Raw genomic sequence first — 24,028 nt, 5'->3', positions numbered from 1 at the left:
CTGTGAGAACATACAAACTCTACACAGTTAGAGCCATGGTTGGAATCAATTTCAATTCCTCAGTGTTGTATGGCAGCAATGCATATATCACCATACATTTTTTTTAACTGTATACAACAAGTTTTCCTTTAAATGCCCCTAAAATTGTTGACTTTTTTTTTTAAATTATCAATTTTTTACATTTATTTATAATTTACTAGTAAGCCCGCTCGAGGCAAAAGCTCCAAAAGCTAGTCTGCTACCTTCTGTGTTTGTGCATGCGTGAGAAAGAGATGTAGTTTCTCTCTCTGCCAGCAGATGGCAGTGTTTCAGAGACTCATGGACACTAGACATATATATATATATATGGTACTTGTTTCCTAGCACGGCCACAACGATCATGATCGCGGTCATCGGGGGTAAAATCGGGGCCATCGCATGCACTAAAAAATCGGGTGCGATGGCCTAGACGCGATGCCCGCGATTTCCCCATAGAGAACAATGTTAAATGCCTCAATTTACCCGCGATGACCGCGATTTCCCATAGGAAACAATGTTAAATGGGTCAATTTACCCAAATCATCATATGGAAGAATGGTAAATGGGCCAGAAACCCCCAAAAACCCCCCTGAACATTGACATGGCCCCCCAAAAGTACTATACGCCACCCCGCGATCAACGTGAACCCGAAGCGTGGCGAGCATCCTCCGACCTTTTCATACCCCCACTATCCACATCGGCGTGGAGTTGAGAATAGAATAGTGTGGCGAGCGCAGCGAGCCGCCGAGCCCGAAGCGTGGCGAGCGCAGCGAGCCCTGCGAGGGTACGCGGATACCTTCACAGTTATACGCGTCCCCTCGCGGGCTTCCCAGGTGTCCATGGCGACGCGGACACCTGTGAAGCCCGCGAAGGGACACGTTTATCTGTGAAGGTATCCGCGTCCCCTCGCGGGGCACGCTGCGCTCGCCACGCTTCGGGCTCGGTGGCTCGCTGCGCTCGCCACACTATTCTATTCTCAACTCCACGCCGACGTGGATAGTGGGGGTATGAAAAGGTCGGAGGACGCGTACCGCCGCCCCTCGCGGGCACGCTGCGCTCGCCACGCTTCGGGTTCACGTTGATCGCGGGGTGGCGTGAACTACTTTTGGGGGGACATGTCAATGTTCAGGGGGGTTTTGGGGGGTTTCTGGCCCATTTACCATTCTTCCCTATGATGATTTGGGTAAATTGACCCATTCCCCTATGGGGAAATCGCGGCCATCGCGGGTGGACCATTTAAGCATTTTTGGCCGCATACGACCCGACCGACACGATTTTCACTGTTTTCAATGCATTTCAATGGAAAAATTGGGGGCATCGCGTCGGCCGCATCGCAGGCCACTAAAAATTACCCCCGATGGCCGCGATTGTGGCCGTGCTAGGAAACAAGTACCAATGCATATATATATATATATATAGAGAGAGAGAGAGAGAGAGAGAGAGAGAGATGATAGCTATATAGGCATTATGCAGTATAATATAAAATAGTAAATCAGGTTAAAATAGCAGTTTTTACATAATGTGGGAGCATTGTTTGAAAAATATTAGCCAGTTAAATGGTTAACAGTACCCTCAGTTTAAAAGTAATAAGTAACTATAATTTCATACCTCCCAACTATGCCGCATACCGCGGAAACATCCCGGTTTTTGGGGACGTTCCCGGCAGTGTCCCGTGGCGGGAGTGGGGGGCAGTTGGTAGTCCCCCCCCCCCTTTCACCCGGTGAATAGACGCTGTGCGCATGCGCACAGTGTCTATTCCTGCAAGCAGAGGGGCTAAGGTCTGGCCAGCAGCTTACAGAGCTGTTAGCCATGCCCCCACAGTGTCGGCCCTTTGCCACGAGGTCACGACCCCTAATTTCGGTGCCTCCCTGGCCACATTACAAGTTGGGAAGGATGTCATTTTAGCAAACAAAGAATTATTTTAGATGGACAGACAAGTAGGTTTTGCTAGCCATACACTACAACAATATTGTTGGAAGGTTGGAATGAAACATGTTGAGCAACCACCCTATTTCTGACACCCTCAATGTCACCATACTCACATTAGCCCTGCTCCTGTAGATATGCCTGAGGCTATTAGAACTGGCTTCTTGCTTGTAATCTGATAAGTACTAAAAGGATCAGCCAGCAGAGATGAAAATGTTGTTATTCCCTAAGCCCAGCACTGTTTCTCAAACATTTAATTTCCCGTGCAAGTCCAAATGACAATGTCCAGTCCCTCTCACCTTTCCATGCATGCATTAAAAGAGCTCGCTACAGCCATATTTATTATACACAGTGATCTTTAAGTTTGTGTCTACAGGGGAAAGTAATAAAAGACAGTTAAACTATGTTCCCTGAATCCAGTGTAATTTTAGAAAAGTACATAAAACAAGTAAAATAAGTACAAAGTAAAAAAAAAAAGTTGAATAATGGTTGGGAACCTATGTCTGATGTCTTCCATGCTTAACAGTCCTTTTAAAATAAAAACTCTCCACCAGACTATAAAAATTATTTGACTTGTGCTAATTAAATTGACTACTTTAACCTAGAGCAGGGATTGGTAAACTTTGTCCCTCCAGCTGTTGTTGAACTAGATATGCTAGCATGCCCTGCAACAGATTTAACATGGCCAAATATCAAAACTGTAGCAGGGCATGCTGGGATGTGTAGTTCAACAACAGCTGGAGGGCCAATGGTTCCCAATCCCTGCTACAGAGCTTCACAAATTCACATGATTTAAATGTATACTTTAAGATTGTGGTAAAAACAGCTGACATGTCTTCTGGATAGATCTTGGGACTTCCATCAATATGCAAGCTATGTGGCAGAGCGCAACTACTGGCAAGTCACATGCAGACCTATAACTAGGGATGTGCAAATCATGCATATGGAGTCAGGGTAGACAGATATTTATAATTTAATTATGGCTGCACCCTTGATCTTTGTATAATGCCAAACTGAAGCCTTGGGTTCATATGTGTGTGTGTTGAAATCTGGCTCTGATACTAGCCAGTGCCGACCCAGCCATTGATCTCATCGTACCTCACAGGTCAAAAATGGTGCCACCACCCAGGTAAATGGATTAATGACTGCAAAGGGTAGAGCAGAGCAGGTAAAGAGCTGCAGTACGCACTCTACAGTATATCTGGTAGAGTCGCCTGTAGTGTCCTAAGGATGCTTCACCTAGTGCTCTTCCTGGTGTGGGCAGGGCCATCTTAATGCATGTGCATACAGGGCAGCTGCCCTAGGGCTCCACAATTCTAGGGTCTTCGAGAGGGGTTTGCTGGTGCCTCTGGAGTTTCTTGCAAGGCTAGTAGAGATTGCCGATGGGCTGCTTTGGTTGTGAATTACACAAAATCAGAGCTGCTGGGAAAAATTCTCTACCGGCTGCCGCCAAACAGTTAATGGCTTTAAGTTGCTAATTGCTGGATGACTGATAGGTGACACACACCGCAGGAAGTTATGTTTTTTTTTTTTTACTTAAGTAGGGGCCCCAGTGCATTACTTTGCTTAGGGCCCACAATGCTGTTAAGACGACCCTGGATGCGGGCTGCCCAGCCCCATCAGCCTGATATCATGATTTAACATATTCAGAGGTCAGGTGGGCACAGGACAGAAAATTGATCTGCACTGGAGTTGGTCATAACCATCTCAGTCACATATGTATGTGGCAGAATCAGAAGTAATGGGGTAGGCTTAATGTTCTGAGAGCATGTTATGGGTGTATAGGTGGACTGTGCTAAAGTGAAAATATGCCAACATCTTCTTCATTGTAAATAGATCTTAAGTATAGCTTTCTTTATATTTTAAAAGTTCAGATTTACTAAGCACCACAATGAGTTTGGAGATGGCAACAAACACCAATGTAAGATCCTTCTCCAGCGCTCCAGAGTCCAGACTGATGCATGTGCCAGCCAAAGGCCGCACTGTGCACAGAGAGGACCCAGACCAGAAAGCAGAGGCTATCACTGCTTCAAGTTCTTGTCAGTGTCTGTCTTCCAGCACCGGCTTATTACTAGATGTGTGTAAAAATGTACATATTCAGGTTGCAAATTTAGGCACAAATTATTAATTTCGACAATTAAATGTGAATTGTGGTGAATATGCCCTAGGCCAGCTGAGAGTATCAATGTGTTTGTACCCAACAGTACTATTAACATAACATGATTGCAGCTCTCATGCACAAACTTTAGAGACATCCATAGCAAAGGTGAGTGGAGTTAAGGGCAACGCTGTCTGTTCTCTAGCAAATATTTTACATCATCCACATTCCCTGAATTTTAGAGAACTTTACCTTGTCACAAAATAAAAACATACAAATTACCTGGAAAGTTCCTATTGGGAAACATTAGCCAACATCTCAAGAGGATTTTGAAATCTATAACTGACTGCAAACTACACCTTAAAACAAATAAGTTTTATGACAAAAATCAAACATTTCTGGGGTTTTAGTATAATTATTATAATTATTTTTCTAATTGATGCATTAAATTAAACTCTTCTCTAAAGCTTTATCTACATGCACTGTTTATGCAAGGATGCAATTGAGGCAGCCGCAGTAGTATTTTAAGGGGTGAAAAAATATGAGGATGGTGTTAACAAGACATCGTTTAAATCTAATTACATGCCAGACCAGAGCAGAGGGTGCAGCTGCTATGGGGCCTGAACTGTGTCCAGGGCCCACAGCTCCCCCTGCACCAAGTGAACATCTACCCCCAAATCTTACCTCAGCCCTTGAGGTGAGAGCAGCCGATGCCACAGCAGGTCCACCTGGCCCCTGAAAGCTGCCGAGGAGGCAGTGGTGACCCACCCTCCGCCCCACTAAGGCAAAGTTCTCCCCAGTTTCCATCCATCACTACCATGATCCGAGGATATTTAGCTGAGGACTAATGCCACAAACTGCTGCCCCTTTACCCTTTCACACCAGAAATGCAGAGACAAACCGGGAATTAAATTCCAGGGACAAGAAGGGACATTCCCGGGTCGGGACCCATTCACACATGCTTTTGAAGCAGGGACAACCCGGGTCGGCACCTTTCACACTGAACCCGGGATGACCCTGAATTTCTATGAGAATAGCATTGAAAATGGCCTTTTTTAGGCTCATATTAAATTATTGATTATTAATAATTGAGACACAAAACATTTGTAGTGTTTCAGCCTCTATTTACTTGTATAAAACAAATTAAAAGGCATATGAAAGCATCTTCCCCTTTAATGATTAATAGCTCTCTCACCTCCTCATTTGTCCAAGACATGCACACATTGCAGGCTTTCAGGGGTTAAAATGCATTTCTGGGGTCTGTGGTGCCACAGGACATGCACACTGTCTCCCTGCATGCTTTATGATGTCTCTGGGCATGTCTGTGAGTGTCCACCACAACAGGAAGTTGCCCTGCTAGCAAATCAGCACTAGCAGAGGCAACACGGGAAGCAGGGACGTGTCCCTGCACCTTTTACACCAGCCAGTAACCCTGGAAGGACCCGGGAGCAACCCTGCTATCTAGCAGGGTTGAATTGCTGGCAAATTAACCCGGGAATGTGTCCCTGGAACCTTTCACACCAGAGCTAGTCCCAGGTTGTTCCCGGACCCAACCCAGGAATTTAGGCTGGTGTGAAAGGGGTATTATTAGACCTGTGGCTGTCTCCTGTAATGAGATAGCACTCTCTACCCCTCCCTGTTTTTCTCTGTCTGCCTCTGTCTCCCTTCCACTCCCCACTGCTCTCTCTGCCCCTCGTCCTCTCTCTTCCCTCTGTGCCCCCTCATTGTATCTCTCTCGCATGCTCTTCCTCTCTGCCGCCCCCCCCCCCCTCTCTCTCTCCCTCTTGCTTTCCTCTGTCTGTCTCTCTCTTTCTATCTCTCTGCATCTTTCTGACTCTCCCCTCTCTTGCTCTATCTCTCTTTCTCTGTAGCCATCTAACTCCCCTCGCTCTCTCTTTCTCTCTGGCTCCTCTCTCTCTCTCCCCTCTGTCTCCCTCTAGTTCTCCCTTTCTTTCTCTCTCTCTCTCTCTCTCTTTCTCTCCCCTCTCTATCCTGCCACCCTCACTCTTTCCATCTCTCTCCCCTTTTTTTTCTTCTACCCTTGCTCCCTTCCTCTCTCACTCTTTCCCTCCTCTCTACCCAAACCCTCACTCCATCTCCCCCCTTCTACCACCACATTCTCACTCACTCCATTTCGCTTTCCTCTTTCTCTCCTCTCCCTAATCTCCCTCCTGTTCTCTCTCCCACACCCTCTCTCTTTCTTCCTCTCTCTTTTAAGATTTTGCTATGGGGCCCACAAAGTTCTAGTTATGCCCTTCGATCACTGCTTCCCCTCATGACCATTTGGATGTGTGTTTCAGGGAATAACACTATTGTAAGCCACGCCTCCCATGTGCCAACATTGTGAGGGAAAGGCCCCTAGTCCCTCTCTTCTATGAATAGATGACGCGCGTAAGCAAAATGCACACATATTTGCCGCCCAGAAGTATGCACAGTCTGCGGTCAGGCCTGAATTAGGACCCCTGTCCTAGCAAGAGAGAATTGTCAAGAGAATCATTTCTTAGTATCTAAATTTCCAGGCATAATAAATAAACTCTATTTAGTGGGAGAAAATTAGCATTATTGTCAAATATGCCCTATAGTGAGAATTATATATAATATTCAGAATATGATTAGATTTTTGCATTAAATAGAAATGTTTTATAAAGTTTTCCTTACACTGTCTGTCTCTATCTCTAGCTGAGAATAGCAGTTATCTCTGCATAGGTCTCCACCTGCCAGTCAATGTGCACACGTCTTTATCATTGTGTGTTTCATTTTTATCTCTGTAATAGTGTATGTTCGCTTTTTCCCTTGTTCTGTCAATTATACCTGAAATATTAGAGGCTGAAATATCAAGGACTTTTCAGGTAATCTGTTAGTTCTAGAAGTCCAAACATAACATGTTGGATTTTCCTGTTTTTCCAGCATTTATTTGTTGTCTCTCTTTCTGTCATTATCTCTCTCTCATTTTTTCACTTGAAGGGCACCCCTAACCTAAAATACAGCAGAACACATTGAGAAAAGCAAATACAATTTCCATGGCAAATAACAAACTGGGGCCAGATGTACTAATCCTTGGAGTTAGGTAACTGGCGAGGGATAAAATACCTGCCAATCCACTCATAACTGGCATGTTACAGTTTTTTAATGACATTTAGGACTGTACCAGGTTTAATACATCTGCCTTATCTCTCTCTACTTTATCACTATCCATGGCTTAGTACATTACATCTGCAACTGTATCTGAATTGTAAAATATAGTAATAATAACACTTTCCAATCTTCATCCTCAGAGAAATACATACAGATGGAGCCGTGCTCCCTCTTGCTGGCGAATCGCCAGAACATCACCGCTGGTGATCCGCCAGCACGCGCGTCTCAGTTTCCGGGCGGCAGGGCGACGGGAGGCCTGTCCGTCTCCGCTTCAGGGAGACGGACAGGTTTAGGGGGGGTGCGGGGAGGAGGTGGGGACCCCGGGTGACCGCTGACAAGCCAGCGGGGACCCGGGGGAACCGTGCGAAATCCCCTTTCGCAGATACAGATGGCAGGTGGCGGGGGATGGCGGCAGACCCGCTTCATCTGTACCTACCCAGTGCCAGTGGCGTAAGTACCTCCCACTTGCCCGGAGGCAAGATTAATTTTGTTGCCCCCCCCACACACACACACATCACCATATATAAATATATGTATGCATGTGTGTGTGTATATATATATATATATATATATATATATATATATATTTACATGGCATCACATTTGTTTACATTATCACTTATTTTAACCCCTTCCCGAATATTTGACGTACATTTACGTCATGGTCGGGAAGTACTTCCCGACACATGGCATAAATGTACGTCATGGATTTAAACTGTCACCGCGTCTATAGACGCGGTGACAGTTTGGAGATGTCTGCTGTCCCTGACAGCAGACATCCCCCCTCGCCGCCCAGGGGGGGCAGGGATGCCCCCCCGGTCGGCGATCGCTGTGATTGGCTGTTCAAATCTGAACAGCCATTCACAGCGTTTCCTGTGTTACCGGCGGCTAAGCCGCTCGGTAACACAGGGATCGGTGGTGATCGGTGCTGTTAAGTACAGCACCGATCACCACCGATGAGCAGCACCCCCCTGCCACCCACCCGGCACTCACCCGGCAGCTCCCCCAGCTCCCCCGGCAGCAGCAGCAGTAGGCAGCCTCAGCGCACGCAGCGCTTCCCCCCTCCCACCCCCCCCCCCCACCCCGCAAGCCGCAGCAGCATGTTAGAGATGTGTTAAAAAAAAAAAAATTACTGAAATATATATATATATATAAAGATATATATATATATGTGTGTGTGTATGTGTATATACACACATATATGTATGTGTATATATGTATATATATATATATATATACACATATATATGTATATATATATATACACATATATATGTGTATATATATGTGTAGATATATATATATATATATATATATACACACACACATATATATATATATATATATATATATATATATATATATATATATATATAGAAAGATATTCCCGACATATGACGTATATATACGTCATGGTCGGGAGGTACTTCCCGACCGAAGACGTATATATACGTCATGGTTTTAAACTGTCACCGCGTCTATAGACGCGGTGACAGTTTGGAGATGTCTGCTGTCCCTGACAGCAGACATCCCCCCCTCGCGGCGATCGCTGCGATTGGCTGTTCAAATGTGAACAGCCAATTGCAGCGTTTTCTGTGTTACCGGCGGCTAAGCCGCTCGGTAACACAGTGATCGGTGGTGATCGGTGCTGTTAAGTACAGCACCGATCACCACCGATCGCCAGCCCCCCCCCCCTCCCACCCGGCAGCCCCCCCTCCCTCCCACCCACCCGGCTGCCGCAGCGCCAGCACCCCTTCCACCCCCCCACCAGCCGCAGCGCCAGCCCCCCTCCCAAAGCTGGTGACCAAAATGGGGTCACATGTGGGGGGGTTCCACTGTATTGGTGCTTCGGGGGTCTTGCTAATGCGACATAGCACCCACCATTCATTCCACCACCAAATATCACTCCTTCCCTTCTGAGTCCTGCCATGCACCCAACTGGTATTTTTTGGTCACATGTGAGGCATTGCCATACTCGGGAGAAATTGGGGCACAGATTTTGGGGTGCTTTGTCTCCTTCATTCCTTGTGAAAATGAAAAATTTTGAGCCAGATCTGCATTTTTGTGTAAAAAATTACATTTTTTTACACAAAAATGCAGATCTGGCTCAAAATTTTTCATTTTCACAAGGAATGAAGGAGACAAAGCACCCCAAAATCTGTGCCCCAATTTCTCCCGAGTATGGCAATGCCTCACATGTGACCAAAAAATACCAGTTGGGTGCATGGCAGGACTCAGAAGGGAAGGAGTGATTTTTGGATTTTGCAGCACAGATTCTGGTTGAATGACCCCTGAAGCACCCATACAGTGGAACCCCCCCACAAGTGACCCCATTTTGCAAACTACACCCTTCAGGGAATTCATCAGGGGGTATAGTGTACATTTCAAACCCCCAGGGGTTTCACCAATTTTGATACAACTGAGCTGTGAAAATGAAAAATTAAATTTTTTCATTTTCACAGCCCAGTTGTATCAAAATTGGTGAAACCCCTGGGGGTTTGAAATGTACACTATACCCCTAAATGAATTCCCTGAAGGGTGTAGTTTGCAAAATGGGGTGACTTGTGGGGGAGGTTCCTAACTTTTAGCACTTATGGTGCCTAGAAACCTACATGGTGCCTAAAAAAAAATCTCATAAAAAGGAGGCTCCAAAATCAAGTAGGTGCTCCTTCTATTATGAAGCCTGTGGTTTGGTCAACGTGCACACTAGGGCCACATATAGGATATTTATGAAAACAAAAGAATTGGGGGAATCAATTTTTAGTCACATTTCTCTAGTAAAATCTACTGTATTCGTTAGAAAAATGTATTAAAATTGAAACTCTGCAAAAAAAAAAGAAATTTTGAAATTTCACCGACACTTTGTTTTAATTCCTGTGAAACACATAAAGGGTTAACAAACTTCCAAAATGCTGTTTTGAATACTGTGAGGGGTGCAGTTTTTGAAATGGCATCATTTATGGGGGTGTCTCACATACAAGTCCCTCAAAGTCACATCAGAACTGAACTGGTCCCTAAAAAAATCAGTGTTTGAAATTTTCTTGAAAATTTGAGAATTTGCTATTCATATTTGAAGCCTCCTAGTGTCCAAAAAATGAAAAGGAGGTTGAAATAATGATTGCAACATAAAGTAGACATATGGTCTTTGTTAGTTATTAACTATTTTGAGTGGTATGTTTATTTGTCTCACAAGCAGAAAATGTGACATTTTGCAAATTGCAAAATTTTCCATTTTTTCACGACATTTTGGTATTTTTCACAAAAAAACACAGACTGTATCGACCCAAATTTACCACTAATTTGAAGTACAATGTGTCACGAGAAAACAATCTCAAAATCACTGGGATAAGTAAAAGCAAAAAAAAGTTATCCCCACTTAAGTGAAACATGTCAGATTTGAAAAAAATGGCTCTGTCAGGAACGCAAAAACTGGCTGTGTCAGGAAGGGGTTAAACAAATACACTGTTTAGCAGTCATACCTAGGATTAGAACCTGTAAACTGTATCACTGGAGGCAGACACCTTACTGATAGCTACAGTATTTGCTCTTGCACAGTAAGTATGCAGATTCTGACTACGTATAATTGTTAGTTAAAACCATTACTATTAAGCAGAGCTTTGTAGTGTAGTAGCTTTAAACAGGTAGAATTCACTTGCAATTGCAAATAGCTCAATCAGTAATGATATTGGCTTCTAGTAGAACAAGTCATGGGTTCTAATACAGGGTGCTTCATATGCAAATATTATGTTTAGAAAAAAAACAGAGTGTGATGTCTATTGTCCTGCTAGGAGGGGGAATCGGCCACAGAAGTGATATCAACGGCTTTCAATTAACTTATTCATACTTGCAGGCAGGGCCGGTGCTAGGGTGTTCGGCGCCTACCTGCGAACTCTAAATTTGCGCCCTCCCATACCTTATAAATGAGCGCATGCTAGAGGTATGTGCCATACAAAAATAAAAAAAAGAGATGTGTTCTCAAATTATACCACACAGTAGCACAATCGTATTCACATTACACCACATGTAGTGCATTTGTACCCTTTACACACAATAGTGCCCCTTATAAATAATTTCCAGAGTAATGCAGGTTACACCTAATGCCCACAGTAGTGCCGCCTACACATAATGCACAGGAATTTTACTTTCATACAATGCCCAGGCTAGTGCTGCTTACACATAATACCCATAATGTCAAGAGTAGCGCCGCTACACATCATGCCAACAATAGCAGTGCTTATGCATAATGTCCACAGTAACACAGCTTTCAATAATGCCCAGAGTAGTGAGTTATGCATAATGCCCAGAGTAGTGAGCTACGCATACTGCCCAGAGTAGTGAGTTATGCATAATGCCCAGAGTAGTGAGTTACGCATACTGCCCAGATTAGTGAGTTACACATACTGCCCAGCGTAGTGAGTTACGCATAATGCCCAGAGTAGTGAGTTACGCATACTGTCCAGAGTAGTGCGTTACGCATACTGCCCAGAGTAGTGAGTTACACATACTGCCCAGAGTAGTGGGTTACGCATACTGCCCAGAGTAGTGAGTTACGCATACTGCCCAGAGTAGTGAGTTACGCGTACTGCCCGGAGTAGTGAGTTACGCATAATGGCCAGAGCAATGAGTTACGCATACTACCCAGAGTAGTGAGTTACGCATAATGCCCAGAGTAGTGAGTTACGCATACTGCCCAGAGTAGCATTACTTAGCCATAATCTCAACCATACTGTAGTGTTGTTTGCATATAATGCTCAGAGTTGTGCCCATACAATGCCATCCCTATAATATGCAAGTGTCTCTTCATGCGCTTAATTTTGAGAGTGCCACTGCCAAGCCTGTGTTAATACAGATGTGCCTCTGACTTCATGTCGGGGGAATGCCCTGTGTGTGTCTTTCATAGTGGCGCACCATACTAGATCTGGGTAATTGCCCCTTTTATTTACAGTGTCACACACCTTTGTTACACACTGTCACACAAACTACCAGCGTTTCCTCCTTTACTGTGTACCGGCTCCCGCTGTGTGTCCTGACTCCTGCGCCTCTCCAAATTATGCTGCTGAGCTGCTCCAAACAAAACCGCCCGATGGCTCTTCCCCCCTGCAGGGATGCGTGCGTGGTGACAGCGTCATGATGTCACCTGCCCGGCTTTACTGGGGGAAACAAATCTCGATGTCCCTCCAGCACTATGACTCAACAAGGTACAGTCCGCTGGACAGGAGACGAGCAGCGGTACTCAGCAACGCGGGACTGGGACAGCTTCTTCCCGGCTGCCTGTCATATACTTTGACAGGCACCGGCTGTAGCTGGCAGCTACATTGTTAAAGGAGGGGAAGAAGCGCCTCTAAGGGCCGGCGCCTACCTGCTTTGCAGGCTATGCTGAGCGGGTAGCTTGCTTGCAGGGGAGTAAACACGTTGGCAGATGACTCTGTTGCCACCTACAGTTACGCCTCTGCTACCCAACCGGAATGGCTGGGAGGCTACTGAAAATCGTGTGACACTCATGGCTCCCCAGAAGGTGGACAAGTAACCCTAACCTAGGTGTTTGTGCAGCGTTAAAACACAATGACAAGGAGATATTGGGACATTGGATAAAGTACACTGATTATGCTTCTTTGTCAAATAATATCTTAAAGGATCTATTAGAAACAAAGCAAAACCACTGATAATCAATAACTCCGAACTCACCTAGGTATTGGCTAGGTATTGGTTTATGTTTACCGGCATAGGGCTAGATGGAATTATGGTCTAAGTACCCCACACCATCCTGCTATAGTGTATCAAGCACTAGCTGGTAATAATTACCACGTGTAATTAAAGTTTTGGGTACTTATATATTAGTTGGGCGCCCACTAAGCTATTTGCTTAGTTTTCCGCCTCCCCGCCTTTGTTTTCTGTTTTCTCACTACGCTCGCCACGCTTTAGAAGTAAATGGCCATAGGGGTCCGCTTAATCATAAAAAAGATGAGTATACAGGTACAATGACTCAACACTTTGGATGGAGTACAGGTTAAAAAAAATGTTGAAATAACACCAAGAAGTGGAAATCCTCACAGTTGAGTACTCCACAAAGTGAATACACACATACACACAACTGTCTATTGATGGAAATAGTTTTATTTACTACTTTATTGTTTACCCGCATTACTCCATTTGAAAAAAGTATTTTGCCTTACATATTCTTGGCAAATTCACTTGACTATTACTTATATACTTCTGGTGTGCCTGTAACCTTTTGTATAATATGCTTCTTTGTTGAAGCATCCACACACAGGAATAGATTGTGGGATACATTAACTTCCACTAGTACATGTAAAGTGTAACATGACATAAGCATGAAATTATACTCTCTCACATTGCACAACAGGGATGGTTTATGTTGAAATAGTATATTAGAACTAGGATAAGGAGAACATAATTACAGGACGCGAATGGAGTGAGGTAAACCTCGGAGGCTGGGGGTTTCTAGGCCCGGACACACAGATACACCAACATGCCACCCTCTACCGCTTAACACACCCATACCATCAGTTTGTCACCCTCTCCCTGCCACAAATGCCTTCTCTGGTGCGTCAGCACATTAGAAATCTCCTGCGCGGCTTTAAAATGAAATACCAATCTGTACCTGCTGCCACCCCTTGTCCACATGCGGTTATATTTCCAGGGTTACTTAGTTGGCTGTTTGTAGGTGGGAAAGAAAGGCTGGTTACCTGTTTCTGAATCAATTAGCAGCTGTAGCTAGACTGATTTGATGCTTTAGATGCAATCACCTTAATTTGACCTCCTTACGAAGGGGGCAGCATCATCACCCTTCCGGGTGGGTAGTCAAGGTACAAAGGTCCCTAGGTGTTTGTGCAGATACCTTTGTGATTTTAGTTATGGTTGGTTTATTGTTATTGATAGTGATGTTATTTTTGGGGTTGTTGTGGATTTCAACCATTCTTTCTTTGCCACCATCACCATGCTCTAACCTTTATACTTTAATCTTTCATTCTTACAGGTTTAAATTTTATAGCTCATTTAAAAAATATATATAACAGTTTCTCTGTGTCATTATTCTTATTGATGGTGTATGTTAGAGATTCTCTAAAGCTCGTACAGGGCAATCCTCAACAGATAGAAGGCTTATTGTGATGTTCACCTAGTGGATCAGGGGGCAGATGTGTTAAGCTTATCATCTCCTAGCTGTCAAGTTATGCTCACTTTGGGCCAGATATATCAAGCTTCAAAAGTGATAAAGTGGAGAGTGATAAACAGCCAGCCACGCAGCTCCTACCTGTCATTTTTTTAAACCAAGGGCCAGATTCTCTAAGCTTCAAAAGTGATAAAATGGAGAGCGATAAACAGCCATCCAATAAGCCCCTTTCTGACATTTTTCAAACACAGTCTGTGACATGGCAGGTAGGAGCTGATTGGCTGGCTGTTTATCACTCTCCATTTTATCACTTTTGAAGCTTAGAGAATCTAGCCCCAAGTCTGTAACATAGCAGGTAGGAGCTGTGTTGGGGGCTTGTTTAGTATGCTCCACTTTATTGAAGCTTGATACATCTGACCCTTTATCAAGTTATTGTCACTGATACTGAGTCCAATCTACGATTCAACCCTGTTACACAACAGAAAATTTGACACACTATAAGCGAGATACAAGTATTTCAGCTGTGTCCATTAACCAAGAATATACTGACTGATAGCAATAGTCATAAGCAGGCAACTGCTAGTGAAAACAGATCCAAAAATAATGATGACATAATGAAAGACAGGCAGGTAGCATAATCAAGTCCAAGCACATAATGCGAACCAATGACCAAACCAAAACATAACATATTATTCTGCCTCTCATAAATATGGGAAGCAGAATGCTAAAGCCACAGCACAGGCACACTCATTACTGGCTGAAAGAAGGTAGTTGTTATTATGATATTACTGGAATGGCTAAATTCAGCATACACAGTGACACCTAATGTTTGATTCTGTTACTGCACCATTAATGCAGTATCTCAGAGGACAAGGGTTTCAGAGTCAGACTGAAATGCGACTTTTCTCAAGTTGCATTTTTATTGTACATGTGTAAATATTCATTATATCTTTTCTCAGTTGGGAGAGGAGAGAGTGAAAGCTTGGTAAGTGAGGGTGACATGCTTGAATTTGATTCTGAAAGGCAAAGGGAAGCCAGAAGGGCTTTTTTAAGAGGAAAGGTGGAGGTAGTGCGCTAGGAGAGGTAGATGAGCTGCGCTGCAGCAATGAGGATAGATTGGAGAGGAGAAAGACATTTGACAGGGATTCCACATAGGGGGAGATTACAGTACTCCTGTCTGGAGAGGACCAGAGAGTGGATAATGGTCTTAGTAGAATCCTGGGTGAGAAAGGGTCTGATCCTGGAAATATTTCTGAGATGAAAAAGGCAGGTTTGTGAGAGGTGCTGAATGTGTAATTTGAAGGAAAGGGAGGAGTCAAGGATTACTCAATACAGAGCACTTGAGAGCTAGAGGAAATAGTAGTGCCATCAATAGGTAATAAGATTATGGGAGTAGAGATTGTGCAGTAAAGTGGGAAGATGATCGGCTGTCTTAGACATGTTACATTTAGGAAAGTGCTGGGACATCAGAGGAGAGCAGGGGAGAGGTCAGGGGAGGAAAGGTAAATTTGAGTATCATCAGCATATAGATGATACTGGAAGTCAAAAGTGCTAATGAGCTCACCTACGGGGGGCATATAGAGAGAGAAAAGGAGAGAACCATGAACAGGACACCTACACTTAGTGGAAGTGGGTGGGAGGTGGAGTCATGAGAGGAGACAAAAATTGAATGGTCAGAGAGGTAGGAGGACAGCCAGGAGAAGGCAGTATCACACAGACCAAGGGGGTGACGGATTTGCAGAAGGAGAGGGTGGTACACAGTTTCAAAAGCAGCAGAGAGGTTGATAAATATAAGCAAAGAGTAGTAGCCATGTCTGCTGATGGTACTAATCCCAGCAGCTGCAGAATTAGCATATCTTGTCAGATCTGCAGCTGGAAAGACACTGTGGCAACAGCCACTGTGGACACCTTTAAATCAGGCCCTGTGGCTCTTAAACGGTCTGCTGCAGCCATCAACTACAGTAGGGTATATATCCAGCCAAAATGTATTTTCTGGTTATGGTGTCTGTATTTTTAAAAATGTATAGTTGTTAACTGCCATGTTTATACTTTATATATTGATATGTTTGTACTGTGTCTGTACAGAACCCTTGTGGTATTTGAAAAATAAAGGCTATTAATAATGATATGCTACTGGATAAAACTGAAAACAGATGCCATATTGTCCTCTACTCATCTCTGGCATCCCTTGGTCATGTTTTCTCCATCAGCTGATATGCTATGTTATGTCAGAAAGTACTAAGCAATAACAAATGTTATTATGACAGCCATGTTATTGGTGCAGCACATTCTCTTGCATGCCCTACATAATATAGAATAATAAGCCAATATGACAACTTGTGTATGATTCAGTATTTGCCACTTGACTTTTTAATTAAGTTCATTTACATTCAATTAATTAATAGGCATAAACCGCTTTATTTACATAAAGTGATTAACTGAGACCACATTAACTCCCTGGATTAATGTTTCCCTTATCAAATGGATGATGGTACCATGGCCCTTATTCAAGTTCACTCGCAAAGGAAAATTCCTTCTCAAATGGACAAAACCATGTGCACTGCAGGTGGAGCAGATGTAACTTGAGCAGAGAGAAGGAATTTGCCTTTGCGGGTGAACCAGAATAAGGGCCCGTGTCTGGAGAGCATTCTGGCAGCTAATATGTAATTAAGAGCAGAATCAGATCATTTTAACAGACCATATTCACAATAAAAGTAGAATAAGTTCAGACCTGAGCACAGTCAGCAGGCCTTACAACAGCCAAATATGGGCCTTTACCATACAGACTAAACAGACAGATATTTGCATGCATTTTTTTAGGCAAGCACACTCACCTTGGCAGACGTGCAGATGAAAAATCACATGACAAACCAACCAATATCCAAATATAAACACCATTAATCACTAACAGTTCCATAATATACATGCTGTTATACTGACCATATAAGGGGACATTGAAGGAATTTATTCACAAAGAGATATACATCAGATGGACAACACAGACAATTTAGAATCAAGAGGAATATGGGGATATGTGATCAAAAAAGGGAACATCCACCAAAACAAATGACAGATGAGTACTTTTCTTAGATATGAGATGCTATGTAACTGATGAATATGGTGCAGCACAGCAATTCATAGTTCTGTCGTTATAGATTTTAATAAAATGATTATCTGGTAAATGATAGTAGTAAATGGGAAACTGGTTTAAAAAAAAGGAATTAAAATGTTGTGGATGATATAGATCCAGTATTAAATGAAGTTTCTAGAGATAAAAAAAGAAATTCATAAGCCTTACACACTTGTGTAAGCACATTTTAAGTGTTTTAAATCAGTCAAAAGAAGTTCATGCATACATTACTTAATGTCATGCTGAATTGTGCAGAGAAAACGGAACATTAAAAAGTAGGCAATTAACTTCATTCCTTAACACATTTTCCTTCCTACCTCCAGGCACGCTTTACCATATAACTAAATACGCAGATGTGGAGCAGGGATAATTATCTGGCATAGTGCACTCAATCTTTCCATTATTAACCCTTTAGGAAGAAGGTATATAGTGTACCACTGACCCATTTACACTCATCTTATTATACATTAAGAGCAATCAAATCTGGTGCTAAAACAGTTAAAGATTTGATTCAATGGTATAGTGATATCCTGGAGGCATATCCTGTCTTTGAAGTGGGAGAAAAAGAATTGCAAGTTCCTCAAAACAAAATAAGAAGGTAATTGCATTAAGCAGGTTTAATTAGAAGGAACAATTCCCCTGTGGATAGTCTTTTCAATTCTCACCTGCTGTCTGGAAAGTTGCCTGTATGGCTTCTATTTCTCCGATATCAGTGCAGATCCCCTGTCCATGCATTAGGGTGTGCAGAGGTTTTTCGGAATTCTTGGTGGGATAACAGCGAAGCCCAGAGCCACATCTGGCAGTATAGACCCCACATGTCTCTCCTTTTTGGAGGGCACAGGTGGCACAGCAACCACACCCAGGTTCTCTCACCAGCTCCAGGCACCCAGTAGGGTCCAGACAGCGAACAAGTTTCTCCTGTGAGCAAGGTGGGCATTGTATAGCTTCATCTGCTACTCCAAGTGATGTCAATGAGATCACAAGCAAAGCAAGGTGGCAGATGCCAGACATTGTGTGTGGCTATACTGTTAGGATAAAAGTGGATGAGAGATTGCAGTTGGGGCAGAGCTGGCACACTGGTAAAGAGTTAGCACACAGGAACATGAAATGATGCAGTCTTAGCTGTACTGCTCTCCATAGCAAGAATGAGGGGGACTGAGGATTGACTGCACTGGGCAGATAGATGTGGACTTTATACTGGCTCTAAGCCACTCCTATCTCTAGTCCCACTGCCAGGAGAAAGGGGGAGAGTGTGAGGACAGGGAATGAGAGAAGGAGAGCATGGAAGTAGAAGAATTTTCAAAGCAAGATGAGAAAATAGAAAGGTTACAGACAAGCGAGAGAGGAGAAGTATGACAGACGCTGCAAGAAAGGCAGAGTGAAAACAAAGATGATTTAGCAATATCTGAATGCTTTATATTTAGGGAAGCACGGACAGTGTAATGGTTAGTATTACTGCCTGACAGTGGGTTTGATACCCACCATGGCCCTAACTGTGCAGAGTTTGTATATTCTCCCCCTGCTTGCATGAGTTTGCTCCGGGTACTCCAGTTTCCCACACTCCAAAAATATACTGGTAGGTTAATTGGCTCCCAACAAAATTAACCCTAGCATGAATGTGTGTGCGTGTACATGTGGTAGGGAATATAGATTGTAAGCTCCACTGGGGTAGGGACTGATGTGAGTGTTCAAATATTCTCTGCAAAGCTCTGCAGCATATGTGTGCGGTGCACTTAATAATAAATATTAGATTCATTTAATAATTCCTTGGGTGAAGAGATGGATCTGGGTGGAGGAGAAGCTGGATGGGTGGAGAGATGGATCGGTTATGTTAGTGTTTTACTATTACCATAAACCTGTATATATTTTATTAATCATGTTCAATTGCTTCATAAAATATATACCTGTAAACCACCGTTTGGATGCACAGTTCTTTGGATGCACATTTGAATGCAAGTCTGTTTGTGTAACATACTATTGGTGCCATTGCTATGGGGCCCAGAGGCTTAGGGGGCTCTTGACCCAGGTTATAAAGTTGCATAACAATTTCCAAGATTTACCTGCTAAGCAACTGGGTCTGATCCATTGCCCAGCCTGAATTGTGTGATATTACATTATCACCGAGAGGTGTGTTGTGGATGTTATAATAATAGTAAGGAGAAAAATGATGTGGCATAATATGAACTGGTGGTATAATCTGACAACATTTTATCGGGGCATGCATAAGAATTTAATTCCCCTTAGGGGAACATTACTATGATGGGAGTTCTATTTCACATGGGATGTTGCTATGGCCAACCAATTCTTATCAACTTCTTATTCATTAGCACCTTCTAGAACATAATACTGTAGCAATAGAACTGCCATCTTAGTATATTTCCCCTCAGGGTTTTATTCAATTCTTATTTTGCGCCCAATCTCCCATCTAAAATGACAGGAGACCATAGGGCGATATTCAATTGCTGGTGAAAAACAATTGAATACTGCCCTTTAGTGTCTAGTTTTTAGAAATGTATTTGCATACATACATACATAGCACAGTGACATATGCTGGTGATAAATAAATAAATTATACTCCAATTCAGTTAATATATCACTGCAAGCGACATGCTTCGTAACCCTCATGGACTGTGGTACAGATAATGGGGCCAGTTGAAAATACAAAAAAGAACACTAACAGGTTTCCAACAAGCGCTAATACAGTATGTGAGTGTTTCCGAGCTGCTGCTAATAGATGGGATAGTGAGTCCCCTAAACAACAAGAAATTAATTTATAAAATAGCAGCTCTAAGAAGATATTAATAAGTGATACAATATAATTAAGCAGATTACAGTTTTAATAAATCAATGTAAATATATCATCTATATATATTTCTAGTGTCAGTGAGTTTCCGAAACACGGCCATCTGCGGGCAGAGAGTGAAATTATGAGCCTTATTCTATTCACTCTTAGAGGAAAATTCCTTCTCAAATGGACAAAACAATGTGCACTGTAGGGGGGCAGATGTAACAGGTGCAGATATGTTCACATTCTAACAATGTCAATATTCCATTGGTGTATACATGATAAATGCCAAAATTCTAGTGTCGACATGATGACTGTTGAAATGTCATAAACCAACCCACAGGCACAGCCATAACGGCAGTTATTACTCGCAGATTAAAGTTTGAATAATAAATAAAATGATCCAAACAGAAAGGATACAAATATTGTTCCTGCCATGATTCTTCAAAATTCCAGAACCCCTTGATCACAAAGTACACAGCAGGCTAAGTGATAAAAACTTCATTAGAGTCAAACACAGAGCTACTAGACTAGAGTTGCCAGACAGAATATGGGCAGGATGTATTAATATACATAGCCGGCCACCGCGATGCCACTGCATATGTATTAACATATGCGGCTGGCATCACGGTGCGGTGACTGAGGCCTCCCGCGATACCTGCAATGTGGTGTGCGGGGTTCTCCATCACCTCCCTGACACCTTCTGCTCCCCTCATGCCGGGACAGCTCAGCGTGGCTATTCCCGGCGCCTCCTCCTCCCCCCTGCAGCCGGAAGGATGTCCGGCTGCCTTGCTAGCGGGAGGAGGGGTTTACCTTCCAGGTCCAGGAGGACCTGCAGCAAGGTAAACCAGGGGGAGGGAGAGAGGGGGGTCGGCGTAGGTGGCGGGTTTGCGGCAGAGGCGGCAGGCGGTCAAAAAGAAGCCCATAGGCTTCTATAGTGGCGATACCCTGCTATGCGGTCATACGGCGGTCGGATATTAATACATTAGGAAATGCGAGCTTTGTTTTTGCCCAATTTCCAACCAGGAACAAGTTTTCTCTTCACACAGAAATTACAATTATTATTATTACTACCAGTTATTTATCCCCTTCCCGACATTTGACGTACATTTACGTCATGGTCGGGATGTACTTCCCGACACATGACGTAAATGTACGTCATGACTTCAAAGTGTCACCGCGTCTAGAGACGCGGTGACAGAGGGACGATGTCTGCTGTCCCTGACAGCAGACATCTTCCCTCATTGCCCATGGGGGGCAGCGATGCCCCCCGCCATGGGCGATCGCTGCGATTGGCTGTTCAAACGTGAACAGCCAAAAGCAGCGTTTACTGTGTGATGTGAATAATTTTGACTCTGCTGCCCCCTAGTGTCCAAAATTAAAAGCAGGTTGAAATAATGATGTAATAATAAAGTATAGATATGGTCTTTGTTAGTTATTAACTATTTTGAGTGGTATGATTATTTGTCTCACAAGCAGAAAATGTAACATTTTGCAAATTGCAAAATGTTCAATTTTTTTACGACATTTTGGTATTTTTCACAAAAAAAAAAAAACTGTATCGACCAAAATTTATCACTAACTTAAAGTACAATGTGTCACGGGAAAACAATCTCAAAATCACTGGGATAAGTAAAAGCAAAAAAAAGTTATCCCCACTTAAGTGATACCTGTCAGATTTGAAAAAAAGGCCTCTGTCAGGAAGGCAAAAACATGCTGCGTCTGTAAGGGGTTATATAGTGCCTCTTCAGAATATTGTAGTCTGCCTCATACAGGCATTGTGATCTTCTGTGTAGCAAATAAAACAAAGGTAGTCCACCCCAAAATGCCCCTGCCTTCAATCAGACAGCAAGTGCCCCCAGTGAATGAAAATATCGCCAAAGGCACTCGCTGCAGGGGTCTTCACATGCGTATTAGCACCTAAGCTCTAATGTGCATTAGGGATGTGCACCGGCCACTTTTTTGCGTTTTGGGTTTTGGGTTCTGATTACTTTCAGGTTTTGGGTTCTAATGGGTTTTGCCAAAACACCCCCTAAACGTTTATGGTTTTGGGTTCTGATTTTTTTTTTAAAGTATAAAAACTGCTAAAATCGCATCATTTTGGAGTTTTTTTTTCTCCTAAGCTATTATTAACCTCAAGAACATTCATTTCCAGTCTATTCTGAACACCTCACAATATTGTTTTTAGGCCAAAAGGTTGCACCGAGGTAGCTGGATGACTATGATAAACAAAGTGGGCGGCACAAACACTGGACTGATACGGCACACTTAGCATCATCCTGGACTGATATGGCACACTTAGCATCACGTAGTATTTAGTGGGTTTCCAAGAGAGGAAGAGAGAGAAAGAAACTCTGGGTGGGGGCACCCTTAAATCATAGATCTATATGTACAAGTTACTGTGTTTTAAAAATTATATAACTTTAATAGGTATGCTCTAAAATGGTTGTGTACCTTTTTTTAAATATTAAAAATGATGCGCATTGAAAATATAAAGAGTATTTGAGAGGCTGGTATTGCCTTCTATAAACGGCAAGGAACGGCAGTTTGTCACAGTGTGATCCTCATATATCCCCCTTCCTACCAATATTGAGGTAAAGAAGGTAGTGGGAGTATAATCATGGGTCACAGTTTTATGTAAAATAGTTGTTATGACAAGTGCTTGTAATAGCCAGGGAGCAGGGGCGCCCTTACACAGTATGTTCTCCTATGTATAATTGCTGCTACGAATAAGCAAGGAGTTGCTCGCAGAACAGGAGACAATGAATAATGATACAAGTGTTGGTAAGGTGGAAACAAATGTATCCGCTGAACGAGTCCAGCGGTTACCTCACAGCCGGCTTGTATGAGTCAGGTTCCTGTGGATGCGTGCTGGCGTGCTAGGCGTCCCCGCTAGGCGTCTGTTCCTTGCCTGAGATGCCCGGTCACGTGGTGCACCACGTGTCCCGGGGAGGTCCCGACGTACGTTTCACTTGCGCTTGGTCACGGGAGGTGGACTGGACTGATATGGCACACTTGGCAGCATCCCATCAATTATACAGCAGACTTGGCCCACCCCAGGAATTATTTGGCAGACTTGGCTCACCCCTGGACTGATACAACACACTTATCATCACCTCTGGACTGATACAGCACACTTAGCATCACCCCTGGACTAATACAGCACACTTGGCAGCACCCCATGAATTGTACGGCAGACTTGGCTTACCCCAGGAATTATATGGCACAGATGGTGGCACCCCTGACCTGATACAGCACACATGACGGCACACATGGTATTATACAGCACAGATGGTGGAACCCCTGGACTGACACAGCACACATGGAATTATACGGCACACGTGCGGGCACCCCTGGACTGATACGGGACACATGGGGCACCCATAGAATTATACGGTCCCATATAGCCTGTTTAGTTCCCCCTTTAGTGTGTCACCCCCCACTTGCAGCCCCCATGTGTGTGTCGGACACATCCAAATGAAGATGGCGCCAGAGCCGGAACCTATATAGCAATCGAATCCGACGTGGGGTGATGACGTCTTAACCTAGTTTTGGACTCGGACTCAGGAAGATGGCGGGACCCGGCGAACTCCTCCAATCCGGCCTCGGATAAAGTACACTGAGGAGAATGAGACAGCACTGGAGGGCACTCTTATCCAACACTTACATCTCCCTGATTCTTTCTTCATAGACATGAGACAAGGGTATTTTCTATGCAGGTCATCACAGAACATTTTATCATTTTATGCAATTTACTTGGGTGATCTATTTTGTTTCTGTGCAGGGTAAATATTAGCTGCTTTG

At 43.5% G+C, this 24,028-nt stretch overlaps 1 protein-coding gene across 2 annotated transcripts in view; it reads right to left on the bottom strand.

Moving 5' to 3' along the window:
- IGFBP4 (insulin like growth factor binding protein 4) overlaps positions 1 to 18,624 on the bottom strand; it is a 74,628-nt gene extending 56,004 nt beyond the window's left edge. Inside the window, exon 1 of one of the 2 annotated variants that reach the window (XM_083147266.1) lies at positions 18,105 to 18,624. In XM_083147266.1, the coding sequence (XP_083003392.1) occupies positions 18,105 to 18,450 (346 nt within the window). In that variant the 5' untranslated portion in view covers positions 18,451 to 18,624. The remainder of the gene's footprint in view (positions 1 to 18,104) is intronic. The other variant, XM_083147265.1, reaches the window with a different exon arrangement.
- Between the last annotated feature and the right edge of the window lie 5,404 nt (positions 18,625 to 24,028).

Source organism: Crinia signifera, chromosome 6 (assembly GCF_055691185.1).
Source record: "Crinia signifera chromosome 6, ASM5569118v1, whole genome shotgun sequence".
In the NCBI taxonomy this organism is placed as follows: domain Eukaryota; kingdom Metazoa; phylum Chordata; class Amphibia; order Anura; family Myobatrachidae; genus Crinia; species Crinia signifera.
This window is presented reverse-complemented; position numbering and strand designations above follow the sequence as displayed.